Source organism: Nycticebus coucang, chromosome 17, assembly GCF_027406575.1.
Source record: "Nycticebus coucang isolate mNycCou1 chromosome 17, mNycCou1.pri, whole genome shotgun sequence".
NCBI lineage: Eukaryota > Metazoa > Chordata > Mammalia > Primates > Lorisidae > Nycticebus > Nycticebus coucang.
Window position 1 is genome coordinate 12557181 of NC_069796.1, and position 14517 is coordinate 12571697.

General features: G+C 40.2%; 1 protein-coding gene across 2 annotated transcripts in view; it reads left to right on the plus strand.

Moving 5' to 3' along the window:
- Positions 1 to 14517, plus strand: part of DCP2 (decapping mRNA 2) — a 61884-nt gene that overhangs the window by 31723 nt on the left and 15644 nt on the right. For both annotated transcript variants that reach the window (XM_053566019.1, XM_053566021.1), the window contains 6 exons: positions 3382 to 3534; positions 3661 to 3773; positions 4266 to 4373; positions 7023 to 7164; positions 11057 to 11167; positions 13943 to 13994. In XM_053566019.1, coding sequence (XP_053421994.1) covers positions 3382 to 3534; positions 3661 to 3773; positions 4266 to 4373; positions 7023 to 7164; positions 11057 to 11167; positions 13943 to 13994 — 679 coding nt within the window. The remainder of the gene's footprint in view (positions 1 to 3381; positions 3535 to 3660; positions 3774 to 4265; positions 4374 to 7022; positions 7165 to 11056; positions 11168 to 13942; positions 13995 to 14517) is intronic.

Consider the following 14517-nt stretch of genomic DNA (forward strand, 5'->3'; position numbering starts at 1 on the left):
CTCAGGCTGATTTTGAACTCCTGAGCTCAAGAAATCTACCCACCTCAGCCTCTTAGAGTGCTGGGATTGCAGGCGTGAGCTACTGCACCCAGCCTAGGTAACATTTTTTAAAAAACGTTTTACGTGGGGATTTTAATGTGATAATGTTTGAGAAGTTAATGTTGTTTCTTTTTCTTTTTTTTTTTGAGAAGTTAATGTTGCTTTATGTGCCAGGAAAATTAACAATGTATTACACATAGTTAATAATACAGTACATAGATTTGATTCACAGAAAGTATGGTATTAAAATTGTGTTTGAAGTTTGTACATGTAAGTCAGCTATTAAAACTTATTTAAGAGTGAATGCCAATTTGAGAACAAATCTATCTTTGTCACTTGTAGAGTTGGGCGGCACCATGTCTCTTGTTTTATTCTGGGTCTGGTGGTTTGGTTTAAAGCTGTCTGTGTTAGTGCTGGTGGCCCTTTTCATTTGCTTCGTTCCGTACCACTTCCTCCCACGTATTTCTTCAGTCATAGCCATTCCCAGCTTTCTAAAAGGAACGCCATTTTCTTCTTAATGTATGCAGTAAACTCTTGCTGATCTTTTAAATCTTAGCTCCAGGTTGTCCAGCAGAATAAGATTCTGTCCATGACAGACTTCCAAAGGTGACCACCCTGACACTCTCACACCTCTACTGAAGGCTGAGTTAGGGGCCCTCTTCCTACCTCTTAACTCTTAAACATCATAATACAATTACTTTTTTCTTTTTTATACTTAATTCCTTAAAGGACAGTGCTTGTTTTATTCATTACTGAATTGGCTGCCTAGGACAGTGTTACTTATGAAGCGCACAGTACCTACTGGAATGAACGTACTAAAAAGAGCTAAACATTTTGGTCGTACACTGCTCCATAAAAATTACATTATTAATGAGATAATTTCAAATAGGAAAGTATCTAGAGTAATACAAAGAGTAGACCCCTGTTAATGTTTTGCTATATTTGTGTATGTGTATATGGTTTTTATTATTGCTGAATTAGTTAAGAGTAAATTGCAGACATAATGCCCCTTTATGTATAAATATATACTTCTGCATATCTTTTAAAAACAAGGAATCCTCCCAGGGTAATTACAGTGTAATTATCTAATTCACGAATGTAACATTGATGTTATCCAATGGACAGTTCCTATTCAAGTACACTAATTGCCCATTATGGTCTTTTCTATGGTTTCCACCCAAACACACATCCAGAATCCTATCTCGGCTCATTTAGTACATTTGTATTTAATTGACATGTCTGAACAGTCTCCTTTGAACTGAAACAGTTCCTTTGCCTTTTAGTACCTTTTTTGTTTAGTTAGATGCTATTTCTAACACACAGATAATAGGCTGTGCCCACAAGGAGTTTAGATAATAGTTTACTTTTAGCATAGTTTCTAATTATTACACAGATAGACATGACTAGCCATGTACACTTCATTTGAGTAAATGAGGTATTCATTCAAAGAAGGAAACTAGAGATTAAGTAAAAATAGGATTAAGAGCCATATGTAAATTATTTTTTAGACCTTTTTCTGTTGAAGCTAAAATACATCAAGTACACTCAACAGTTTATTAATTTTTATGTGTATATACCTATGAAACCACCACTCAGCTCAAATAGAGCACACTTCCAGCACCTCAGAAGAGGTCTGCCTGCTGCTTCTCAATCAGTACTTTCTCTACACTTACAAAAGGGACTCTCCATTTACCTTCTGTTACTGCTGATTAGTTTTGCTTGTTCTTTCTCTTTTTTTTTTTTTTTTTTTAATTTATTTTTGAGACAGAGTTTCACTCTGTCACTCTGGGTAGAGTGCTGTAGCATCACCATAGCTCACAGCAACCTCAGTCTCTTGGGCTCAGGTGATCCTCCTGCTTCAGCCTTCAGAGTAGCTGGGTCTACAGGTGCCCACCTCAACACCTGGCTAGTTTTTCTGTGTTTTTTAGAGACGGGGTCTTGCTCTTGCTCAGGCTGGTCTCTAACTTCTGAGCTCAAACAATCCACCTGCCTTGGCCTCCCAGAGTGCTAGGACTATAGGTGTGAGCCACTGCACCCGGCTTCTTCTTGTTCATGAGCTTCATGTAAATACAATTTTGCTATAGTTGCTGTTTTTTTATGTGTGTGTTTGGTTTCTTTGGATCAGTACAATGCCTGTGAGATTCATCTTGTTGCACATCCCATATTCATAGTTGCTTTTTATTGCTCTCTGTAGTATTCCAGTGTACAAATAGTACCCCAGGTCTTTGTCCATTTCTTATACATTGGATGTATCCAGTCTTTGCTGCTGGGAGAGAAGCTGCTGTGCCTCTTTCTTGTATATGTTCTCTGGGAAAGGAGCCCGCGTTTCTCTAAGACTGGACTTGGGGTGAGTCACAGGGAGGTGACTGCCAATGATCTCCCAAACAGTTGTACCCGTTTACATTCCCAGTAGCAGAGTGTGCTGCACCCTGGCCATACATCCAATTGTCAGATTAAAAAATTCAGTTCCTCCAGTGGGAAGGAAATGGTATATGCTTGTGGTTTTTAACGTTTTCCTGAAGTTTAATAATTTTAGCGTCTTGTCACATTTGTTCTCAGTGGCCATTAGAATATCCCCTTTTATTAAGTATCCACTTACATATTACCCAGTTGTAAAAGTCTAGCTGTTTTCTTGTGGGCCTGTATCTGTGTATATTTATGAGTTTTTAATGTATTTTAGGTATGAATATGTGGTGTCTTCTGTCATGTTTTTCCTTTGGCTCTCTGAATGGGTCTTTAACGAAGAGAAACAGTTTCATATATTGACGTATAAACTTTCAGGTGAACTATTCTTAATTGTTACAACTGTAAATCTAATAATCCATTAAGATTGATTTATCAAACATTTTTTAATCTCTGTCTCAAGACGTGGATTAGACCTTAGTTTCAAAGAAAGAGAAGCAAAGCATCGGAACCTCAGCTCTAAGAAGACGCTCAGACAGCATGTGCGAGTTATAAGATCAAGCCGCATGATTTGATGGTCTTCTGTATGTGAATTTTAAGATTTGGGAAGGCAGAAAGCCCTGAGTCCTCCTATCACTGAGCATTCGGAATTTTGTTCTGAGAAAGGCGTATAGTTTTGGCGTGTTGAATGTCAGTGTACTTTTTCTTTGTAGACCCAAAGTACCAGATGGTGATAATGAGAAATAGACGGGTAGGACACGAGAACTTTCTTTTTATCAGTATCAACGTTTGTACTTCTGTACCTGTTCTGCCATTTCCAGAAATAGTAAATACAAATAATGTCTCCTCTTTATAAAATTTTTGTCTCTGAAATAAATTTTAATGAACTGGAGATCTAATGGCTAAAAGTAAAAATTTCGTCCACATTTGTTTTTCCAGGTCTTTGAAGAAACTGGTTTTGATATCAAAGACTATATTTGTAAGGATGATTACATTGAACTTCGAATCAATGACCAGCTTGCTCGTTTGTACATCATTCCGGGAGTTCCAAAAGATACAAAATTTAACCCGAAAACCAGAAGAGAAATTCGGGTACGTAACAATTGCTAGTATTTTTGGGTTGCTGGACAGTATCCTAATTGAATAAAGTAGGGAATTTCTTTTAGAAACTCCTTCATAATTAATTAACTGAATGAATCATTTTCTTTTGTGTTTCAGAACATTGAGTGGTTCTCCATTGAGAAATTGCCTTGTCATAGAAATGACATGACCCCCAAATCCAAACTTGGTTTGGCACCTAATAAATTTTTTATGGCCATTCCTTTTATCAGGTATGTTTATATTTCTCGAAAAATAAAAATAACCTTCATGATTCTTTCTGTAGCCAGATTTTATTTTATTTTATTTATTTATTTATTTATTTATTTTTGTGGTTTTTGGCCGGGGCTGGGTTTGAACCCGCCACCTCCAGCATATGGGACCGGCGCCCTACTCCTTGAGCCACAGGCGCTGCCCTGTAGCCAGATTTTAAAAGTGAATTCTTCTGTTTTTGTTTTTTGAGACAGTCTTTTTCTGTTGCCTGGGCTGTAGTGTGGTGGCATCATCAACCACACAGCAACCTCAAACTCCAGGCTCAGACCATCCTCCTCCCTCAGCCTCCCAGAGTAGCTGGGACTACCGGCCCATGCCACCACACCTGCCTAATGTCTCTATTTTCTTTTTAGAGATAGAGTCTCACTACGTTGCCCAGGCCTCTCTTGAACTCCTGGCTTCAAATGATCCCCCTACCTTGGCCTAAAAGTGAATTCTTTTTGTTGCCGTAGGCCACTAAGGGACTGGCTTTCCCGAAGGTTTGGAGATTCCTCAGACAGCGACAATGGATTTTCCTCAACTGGTAGCACACCAGCTAAACCCACTGTGGAAAAATTGAGGTAAAGCAACATATTTATCGAATTCTGGCTTTCTGATTGTTTTTGTGGGATGTGACAGCATTTCGTTCCTGCAGTGTATGGAGGGGCAGGCAGTGTTCCTTTTTATAGTTGCTGTTTTGTTATTGGTTTTACAGATGAAAGAATATTTTTTGAAATGTTTTTTGATAAAATGTAAAAGGTTAGTTAGAGAGGAGCTTCAGGCATGGGTTAAAATAGTACTCAAGAGGATACCAGCTTTTCAGGTGGTTGCACAGAACACCCGGTAAAGAAAAGATGTGTGTTCCCAGCACCGGTTCTCTCTCAAACCCTCCTGCAGAGGTAAAGGGCTTTCTGAAGATGCCTGGTTGGGATGTACTGAGGTCTGTTTTTGTGTAGAGGAGATGGCAAATGCTGGTAAATAATTTGTTAAAGAAGAGTGAAGGCGGGCGGTGCCTGTGGCTCAGTGAGTAGGGCGCCGGCCCCATATGCCGAGGGTGGCGGGTTCAAACCCAGCCCCGGCCAAACTGCAACAAAAAAATAACCAGGCGTTGTGGCGGGCACCTGTAGTCCCAGCTGCTCAGGAGGCTGAGGCAGGAGAATCGCGTAAGCCCGAGAGTAGAGGTTGCTGTGAGCCGTGTGACGCCACGGCACTCTACCCGAGGGCAGTACAGTGAGACTCTGTCTCTACAAAAAAAAAAAAAAAAAAAGAAGAGTGAAGGCTGGGTTGTTTTTTTTCTTTTTTTTTCTTTCCTTAGCATAAATTGTGTATTATAAAGAGTAACTGTCCTATGGACGTGAAATGTGAAGAACATTTTTTTTGCTTGGAACTTAATTACATCCAAATCACGATTATAGAGTAGGCTGGGGAAGTAACTTTGTTAAATAAGCATATAATTTTGTAATCAGCTTGCTAGGACTTTGCCTGTGTTAGCTCCAGAGAGAGAAATTTTTATGTTTTCTCTAATTTGGATGTTCTGCTTTTATCATAGGGCTTCAGAAATTAATAGGAGTAAGCTGCGCACGTACATCAGTAGTTGTGAGTGAGTGCAGTGTTCTGGTTTAGAGGGATGCTGTGGGGACGGGAGCTTAGACCAGATGCCTGCAGATGGCTTTCGGAATCCCCCGCTGTAATCATCAAATTATACACAACAGAAGCAGGTGAAGCAGGGTAGAAAACCTAAGGGAGGCAGGAATGAAGCCAAGATTAACAAGAAACAAACACACTACCAAAAAGTTAAGAAATAATGAGAATGTTTGAAAAAAAAAATTGTTTGTTCATTTTTAGCAGAATCGTCACCATACTGTGGTGTGAGTCCCTTATCTTTTAGTCTAGGGGTCTGGGTAAGGAGATGATAAAGCAACTTTTCTAACCAATTTTTAGGTTTTTATGTGTATTTTTAGGATATAGACTAATGTCTATTCTAATGTGATAGAGGAAATATCTGAATTTATCTAAAGAAAGGATGGAAAGATTGAAATTGTAATTTTTAAATGGGAAAGGAGGAGAACTCTGAAATACCTTGCAACTGACTACGATGTGATTCTTGGGATCTGTGACTTTGGACTGTATTATACATGGACGTGGTAACCCAATGAGATTTGTTATCTTAGTTGCAGACTACTGCACGAGTACAGGCTGTCAGTGTCAGATTCTTTTGCAGAAGAATTTGAAACTGGATTTTTGTTTATTTGCCAATCCCTTGTCTTGTGCCCATTAATTTTTATTTTATTTTGTTTTTGCTTTATGTAAATTTATTTCATGTTAATGTGAGGGTACAAACAACCAGGTGAACATACTTGGTTTTGTTAGGTAGAGCCCCTCTTGTGGTTATGTCCCACACACACAAGGTGTGCCATACACCCCACCTTGTGGGGCCCCTTAATTTCTTGCTTTAGAAAATAACTTAATTCTCAGATCCTCTTTCAGCATGCATGGGATTCATAGCTGACCTGTACAGGATCAAATTCCATGACTTAAACATCTTAGTAAGAGGATGAGTTGCTCGTCCTACTAATAAGGAAAATCTACTTACATTCGTTTCAGCTAAATTTAGAAATGATTATTTTCTTCAGACTTTTGACAATACAGTATAATTACTTATGGGGAGGAGATAGTGTGGATAACTTTTAAATGTCTGGGATGAAATAATAGGTTATGAATTCATTTAAGAAATATTTATTGAATACCAGGCATTTTTCTGTGTGCTAGTGGTAATGTGTAGACAAGGGAGACAGAAGTCTCTGTGCTCTTGGCACTCACGCCCCAGTGCGGGGAGATAGATAATACGTAAGAAAGCAGAGTGTCCGGTCTGTAGAATATTCCATTCCGGGTGGCGCCTCTAACTCTGTGGGTAGGGTGCTGGCCACATACACTGAAGCAGGTGGGTTCAAACCTGGCCCCGGCCGGCTAATCAACAATGACAACTGCATCAAAAAAAAAAAAAGGAAAAAATGGCCAGGCGTTGTGACGGGTGCCTGTAGCCCCGGCTGCTCGGGAGGCTGAGGCAGGAGAGTCATTTAAACCCAGGAGTTGGAGGTTGCTGTGAGCTGTGATGCCACAGCACTCTACCGAGGGCAACATAGTAAGACTGTCTCAAAAAATAAAATAAAAGAACTGTAAGTGAAAGCTTTCTGATTGGATTTCTGTTTTTAAAATCTTGATATCTATAGTCGAACCAAATTCCGCCACAGTCAGCAGTTATTTCCTGATGGTTCTCCTGGTGACCAGTGGGTGAAGCACAGGCAGCCGCTGCAGCTGCAGCAGAAGCTGTGTAATAATCATTTGGAAATATCTGACCTTTTAAAAGCAAAGGTGAGTGACACACAATTCAAATTTCTCAAAAATTTAGACCACTTGGCTTTGAAATCCCTCTAAATCGAGGCACTGCATATTAACAGTTACAGAGCTCTGGATTACCAGTCAAAGGCTGCTGTATTTATGATGATTTGAAGTAGGGCTGAGACTCCTGAACTGCTACAGCTTTGGTATAAATCCAATGAAGTTAAGTAATAGGAGTTAATATCTGACTTCGATATATATGCCGCCAAAATGTTCATTTAAAAACAAATCATGGGGCGGCGCCTGTGGCTCAGTGAGTAGGGCATCAGCCCCATATACTGAGGGTGGTAGGTTTAAAACTGGCTCTGGCCGAACTGCAACAAAAAAATAGCTGTGGGGGGCGGGGTGAGGGAAATATCTGGGTGTTATGGCGGGCACCTGTAGTCCCAGCTACTCGGGAGGCTGAGGCAGGAGAATTACCTAAGCCCAGGAGCTGGAGGTTGCTGTGAGCTGTGTGAGGCCACGGCACTCTACCGAGGGCAATAAAGTGAGACTCTGTTTCTACAAAAACAAAACAAAACAAATCATGGTTCGGTGCCTGTAGCTCAGTGGCTAGGGCACCAGCCACATACACTGGAGCTGGTAGATTCGAACCGAACCTTGGCCTGCCAAACAACAATGACAAATGCAACAAAAAAATAGATGGGTGTTGTGGTGGGCACCTGTAGTCCCAGCTGCTTGGGAATCTGAGGTAAGAGAATCGCTTCAGCCCAAGAGTTTGAGGTTGCTGTGAGCTGTGATGCCACGGCACTCTACCAAGGGCAACAAAGTGAGACTCTGTCTCAAACAAACAAACAAAAATACATGAAAATAAGTCATAAGGAAAATATGTTCCCAATTAAGAAAGACAGGATCTGTTAGCTTTCTTGAGGAAAAAAGTTAAGTGTCTAGTAAAATTTGATTTTCGTTACTGTAACATACAATTGTATCATAGTTTATCCTCTATACTTTTAACGGACAGTTTGCTTGTTTTCAGTTCTGGGATTTAACTAACAATGCTGTTATTTTTAGTATATATCTTTTGGTGAACAGACACAATTCTTTTGTGCAACTAAAAATAACTAAAAGAATTGTTGGATCATTGGATATACCTGTGTTACTGAGTATATACTTGCGAATAATTTTCTCAAGTAGTTTATATCCCTAGCAAAATACATGAGTGTTCTAGTTATTCCACATCTTTAAAGCTTGGTATTATCTGTCTTTTTTAACTATCCATTTGGGGACCACTTTATTTTTTATTTTCATTTTTTTATACTGCATTTGTTAACATTGAAAAACTTGTGTGCTTCACAGGACAGTATCAAATGAGTGAAAACAGCTTACAAAAGGGGAGAAAATAATTGCAAATCATATATGTGATAAGGAATTAACATCTAGAAACTAACATCCTACATTTCTATAAGGAACTCCTAGAACTCAGCAGGAAAAGAACAACCCAATGCAAATTGCAGAAAAGGACAAGATAGTTTTCCAGAGAAGAAATGCACATGGCCTATAAGTTCACAAAATGATGCTCAACATTATTATTGTTGTTATTATTATTATTATTATTATTATTTGCAGTTTTTTGGCCGGGGCTGGGTTTGAACCCACCACCTCTGGCATATGGGGCCAGCGCCCTACTCCTTTGAGCCACAGGCACCGCCCTATTGTTGTTGTTATTAATTGCTTCTTTTACATATTTGTCACACACAGCATTAATCATTAGGGAAAAGCAAATGAGAACCACAGTTAGATATCATTTCTTAACTATTAGGACGGCTATAATAAAAAAATATTAAAAAACCAGAAAATAACCAGAGCTGAGGGGATGTGAAGAACTTGAAGCCCTTGTGCATTCCTGATGGGAAGTAAAATGGTGTTTGTGCCTTGGAAAACAGTTTGAGGTTTCTTAAAAAGTTAAGTGTAAGGGGCAGGTGCGGGGGCTCGTGCCTGTAATCCCAGCACTTGGGGAGGCCAAGGCAGGTGGATTGCCTGAGCTCACAGGTTCCAGACCAGTCTGAGCCAGAGCTAGACCTTGTCTCTAAAAATAGCCAGGCACAAGTGGCTCGTGTATAATCCCAGCACTCTGGGAGGCCAAGGCGGGTGGATTGCTTGAGCTCAGGAGTTTGAGACCAGCCTGAGCCAGAGTGAGACTCCATCTCTAAAGATAGCCGGGCATTGTGGCAGGCACCTGAAGTCTTGAGAAGCTGAGGCAAGAGAATCATTTGAGCCCAAGAGTTTGAGGTTGCCGTGAGCTATGACACCATAGCAATCTACCCAGGGCGACAAAGTGAGACTCTTGTCTCAAAAAAAAAAAAGAAAAGAAAATTGACAAATTAATAGAGACAGAAAGTGGACTAGAGTTACCAGTGGCTAGAGGGAAGGATACAGTTTTGGGTACCAAGTTTGAGATGATGGGAAAAAGTTTGGGAAGTGGATAGTGGCGATGATTGCACAGGTTTGTGGTGATGCTTACTGCTACTGAATTATACACTTAAAAGTGGTTGAAATGGTAAACTTCATGTGTGTTGTACCACAATAAATAATACATAGGCCAGGCATAGTGGCTCATGTCTATAACCCCAGCACTTTGGGAGGCCAAAGCAGGAGGATTGTTTGAGGCTAGGTGTTCTTGTTTTTTTTTTCCTTTGAGACAGAGTCTCACTTTGTCACCCTTGGTAGAGAGTCATGGTGTCACAGCTCACAGCAACCTCAAACTCTTGGGCTTAAGTGATTCTCTTGCCTCAGCCTCCTGAGTAGCTGGGACTATAGGTGCCTGCCGCAACACCTGGCTAGTTTTAGGGATGGGGTCTTGCTCTTGCTTAGGCTGGTCTCAAACTCCTGAGCTCAAGCATCCCCCCGCCTCAGCCTCCCAGAATGCTAGGACTACAGGCGTGAGCCACCATGCCTGGCCAGGAGTTTAAGCATAGCAAGACACATCTCTAAAAAAAAAAAAAAATTAGCTGGATGTGGTGGCACCAGCCTGGAGCCCCAGCTGCTGGGGTGCCGACGCAGGAGGATTGCCTGAGCCTAGGCGTTGGAGATTGTGGTGAGCTGTTATCACACCACTGTAGTCGAGGCAACAGAGTGAGACTGCCTTTAAAAAGAAGGTTCATATGTTTTAGTTTAAACTAGATTTTTTTGCATGGGCAGATTAACTCATGTGAAAGCCGTTTATCTGTCTTAAATGATTTTTTTGGTGACCGTCTTGCTGTGCCTCATGCCAGCATGCCCAGCTAAATTTAAAATTTTCTGTACAGAGGTGATCTTACTATGTTGCCCACGCTGGTCTGGAACTCCTGGCCTGAAGCGTTCCTCGGCCTCGGGATTGCACGCGGAGACCACCGTGCCTGATTTAAAGCAGTTTAAAAACAAGATATACACAACTGCATGTTTAGATTTTATGCCTACATTTAGGAATAATGGCCCAAATTTTAAAGACACCATTTTTTGGTGTTATTTTGTGAAATGAGGTAATTATTTGATAGTACCTATTTAATAACTTAAAGCAGCTTTTTAAGGTAGTGGCTGATTCCACGTGCTGCCTATTTCCTGCCAGTGTGCCTCGGTGTTCCCTCACAGAGAGCTTCTGTTTGTGTATGTTTATGTTCCCAACAAAATCTGTAAGCAGAAGTAGGGTAAGGCAGCAGGTGTGGAAAGGTCGCTGGGGACTGTTGTACTTGCTATTTCATACTTCAAGAGGAATCTTGCCTTGTGAAGCCTTATCTTCTAAAAGGAAACATTGAGATGGTGATTTATGAAAATTGGCGGGGCAGCGCTTGCTGGAAACTCGCTAGAACCAGTAAACAAAGTCATGGGAATGGGGTCTTTTGTGCTGTTACCTTATACGCGCATGCTTCATTTCTTACTGGAAAAACAGAATCAGAGTCTACGAGGAAATGGCAGAAAACAGTATCAAGATTCACCTAATCAAAAGAAGAGAACGAACGGGTTCCACAGCCAGCCAGCCAAGCAGCAGAACTCCTTGATGGTAAGAGCACAGCCACTGTGCTAACTGGGCAGTTGGTCCTTTTTAAGAGTGGAGCAAGGGCTCCGTCCAGGCACAGTAATGTTACTGCTTTGATCTTCTTTTAATTGACACATTACTGTTGCATGACTTTTTTTTTTTTTTTTTCTGAGACTGAATCTTCCTCTGTTGCCAGGGTAGAGTGCTGTGGCATCATAGCTCTCAGCAACCTCAAACTCCTGGGATTAAGTGATCCTTCCACCTCAGCCTCCTGAGTAGCTGGGACTACAGCCCGCCACAGCCCCAGCTAATTTTTTCTATTTTTGAGAGAGATGGGGTCTTGCTCTTGCTCAGGCTGGTCTCAAACTCTCTGGAGCTTACTCCTGCCTCTGCCATCGGGGGTGCTCGGGTTACAGGTGTGAGCTGCTGTGCCTTCCTATATTGATAGGCTTTTTATGGCGCTAAATTGTGCACTGTTATGCTCACAGTAAAAATCTCTTTTGATGCAACTGCACATCTATCTTCACTTTTTCTGTGGCTTTTCACATTTTACACTGTGTAGGCAGGGAGTGGTGGCTCACGCCTTAATCCTAGCATTGTGGGAGGCCAAGGTGGGAGGATTTCTTCAGTTTAGGAGTTTGAGACCAACGAGTGAGACCCCGTCTCTACTAAAAACAGGAAAATTAGCCAGGCATTGTGGCAGGTGCCTGTAGTCCCAGGTACTCGGGAGGCTTGAGGCAGGATCACTTGACCTGGGAGTTCGAGGTTGCTGTGAGCGAGGCTGATGCCACTGCCCTCTGTCCTAGGCAAGAGAGTGAGGCTCTGTTTCAGAAACCAACAACCGAAAAACCAATTTACAGCGAGACCTGTTCTCTAGAGCAGTTTTTTGGCTAACTATTCTGTTTATATTTTTCTAAATATTTTGTATTAATTTAATGAAGTTAAAGATTTGGGAAAAGTTTATAATGTGTCTTTACTCCTTCAAGTTGATGGAGAGTTTTAAACATCTGAAGCTGTGCCATTCTCATAGAGGAGGCCTGCAGACAGATAGTGATACTGAACACTTCAAGGCATTTCCTTTCATTCTTTTATGTAGTTTGTGTTCCAGAAGCTAATACATAACTAAGGGTCTCCTTGCCTTTTTTTTTTAAGTCCTGACTGATATTTAATGTTGGATTTTCTTATTGTAGCTTCACCTACTTTTCATTTGTTCAGCGGGGAGTCATGGTAATAATTTCAAATTTTCAGCAAAAACATTTTGCCTGAATTCTTTGGATGCTGTTTATTGAACTTGAGGTGCAGTGATTCAGTAGGTGTATGTTGGAGGTTGGTTTATTAGCAGACTTTTTGCCCCTACTGTTATTTTACTTTTCTCTGATTAAAGTAGTGACAAGAACAAAGGAGACAATATTAATAGACGCTTAAAAGGTTTTAAATAAAATTCCACATCGGTTTCTAACAAAAAATGAGACAGGTAGTTTTTTAAAAAGAAAGTTAATGGAGAACAAGTATGTGAATACTTTATAAGAGAAAACAATAGTGATAAATGTAAAAAATGCGAAGCCGTGTGTGTCGTCAAAGAATATAAATTCAGATGGGATCCCACTTTCCCTTCCCAAGCCGCAAAGACGAAATGTTAATAACACCCAGTTCTTTTTTTTTTTTTTTTTTTGCAGTTTTTGGCTGGGGCTGGGTTTGAACCCACCACATCCGGTATGTGGGGCTGGTGCCTTAGACTCCTTGAGCCACAGGGACTGCCCAACCCAGTTCTTGATTATTGAATGTATGGACAACATGTAAAAATTACTAGTTGGTACAACCTAGAGAGAGTTTGGCTGTATCAGAATTCTAAAAAAGTACCTACTGGCCAGGCTCATGCCTAGAATCCTACCACTTTGGGAGGCTGAGGCAGGAGGATCACTTGAGCCCTGGAATTCAGTGTTATAGTGAGGTATGATTGGGCCCCTGCACTCCAGCAAGACTTTGCCTCTTAATTAAGAAAAGCAACAACAGAAACACTTATTCCCTAGAAGGAGAATTTAAAGAATGTTCATCCCCTTATTCTTCATACTAATGAAAAGATAGAAATGATCTAAGTATTCAAGAATGTTATTAAATGTAGACTACCATGAAGTCAGTAAAAATGACAACTTAGGTTTTATTTATTGAAAAAAGTAATTTGTTCACAGTGTATTAGATTGTATTTATGGTTTTTTTTTTTGATATTTATCGCAGTTTTCTTTTTTTTTTTTTTCTTGAGACACTGTGTCACCCTCAATGGAATGCTATGGAGTCACAGCTCACAGCAACCTCCAACTCTTGGGCTTAAGTGATTCTCTTGGCTCAGCTTCCCAAGTAGCTGGGATTACAGGTGCCCACCACAATGCCCAGCTATTTTTTTGTTGTTGTCATTGCTGTTTAGCAGGCCTGGGCTGGGTTCAAACACGGTTGCCTTGGTTTATGTGGCTGGTGCCCTAACCACTGAGTATGGGTGCTGAGCCTCAGACAGTGTTTTAGATTTTAAAAGTTATAGGATGGTAGTTTTTATCATAATTCCATTTAAAATTTATACAGTTTTGTGAAAATATATGAATACATCTATATCTTCATGGAAAAAAATGCTGGAAAGATGTACACCCCAATGTTAATAGTAATTAGCTCAAGAGGAGAAATGTGATCAATAATGGTGATTATATTCCCGGTTTAATTTTCTCTGTGAGAAATTTTATAATATGGCTCCTGATTTTTAATAAGTTAAATAACAGGAGATTGTGTGTATGTGTATTTTATTTTTAATAGAAATGTGAAAAGAAACTTCATCCGCGAAAACTTCAGGATAATTTTGAAACAGGCAAGTCATTTTCTGTCTTATTAAAATCTCTGCCTTGTGTGATTTGGTCAGGTTTTAGCTAACTTTGATTTAAATGGCATATGTGATGAACTGTGGTTGTTAGGCAAGAAGAGTTAAGCGCTTATGTTCTGTAGAAAGAGTCTTTATATGTGAAGATGTCTAAATATGAAACTAGCTAAAGTGAATTTGTGACTTTAAGCCTTCAGGCAATGCATGAACATAGTAAATAATTCTTAGCTGCAGAGTAGAAAGAGCCAGGTATTTGAAAGGTGAGGAACCTCATTCTCAGGTACCTGTAAGGGATGTGCTGACTTCAGAAGGGGGGCATTTTCTCTCTTTTTGGAGGTGATGATGATCAACATTTAAAGGTGGTTCTAAGGATAGCTTTCATGACAGTGATGTTTGTAATTTCTCTTTCCTCAATTACGAAAAGCAGGTGTGTCGTCTGATTTGGAAAGTAATTTTAGTAAATGTAGAATGCTCTTTGGTAATACTGTTTTGTTTTTTTTTTTTTTTTTGTAAT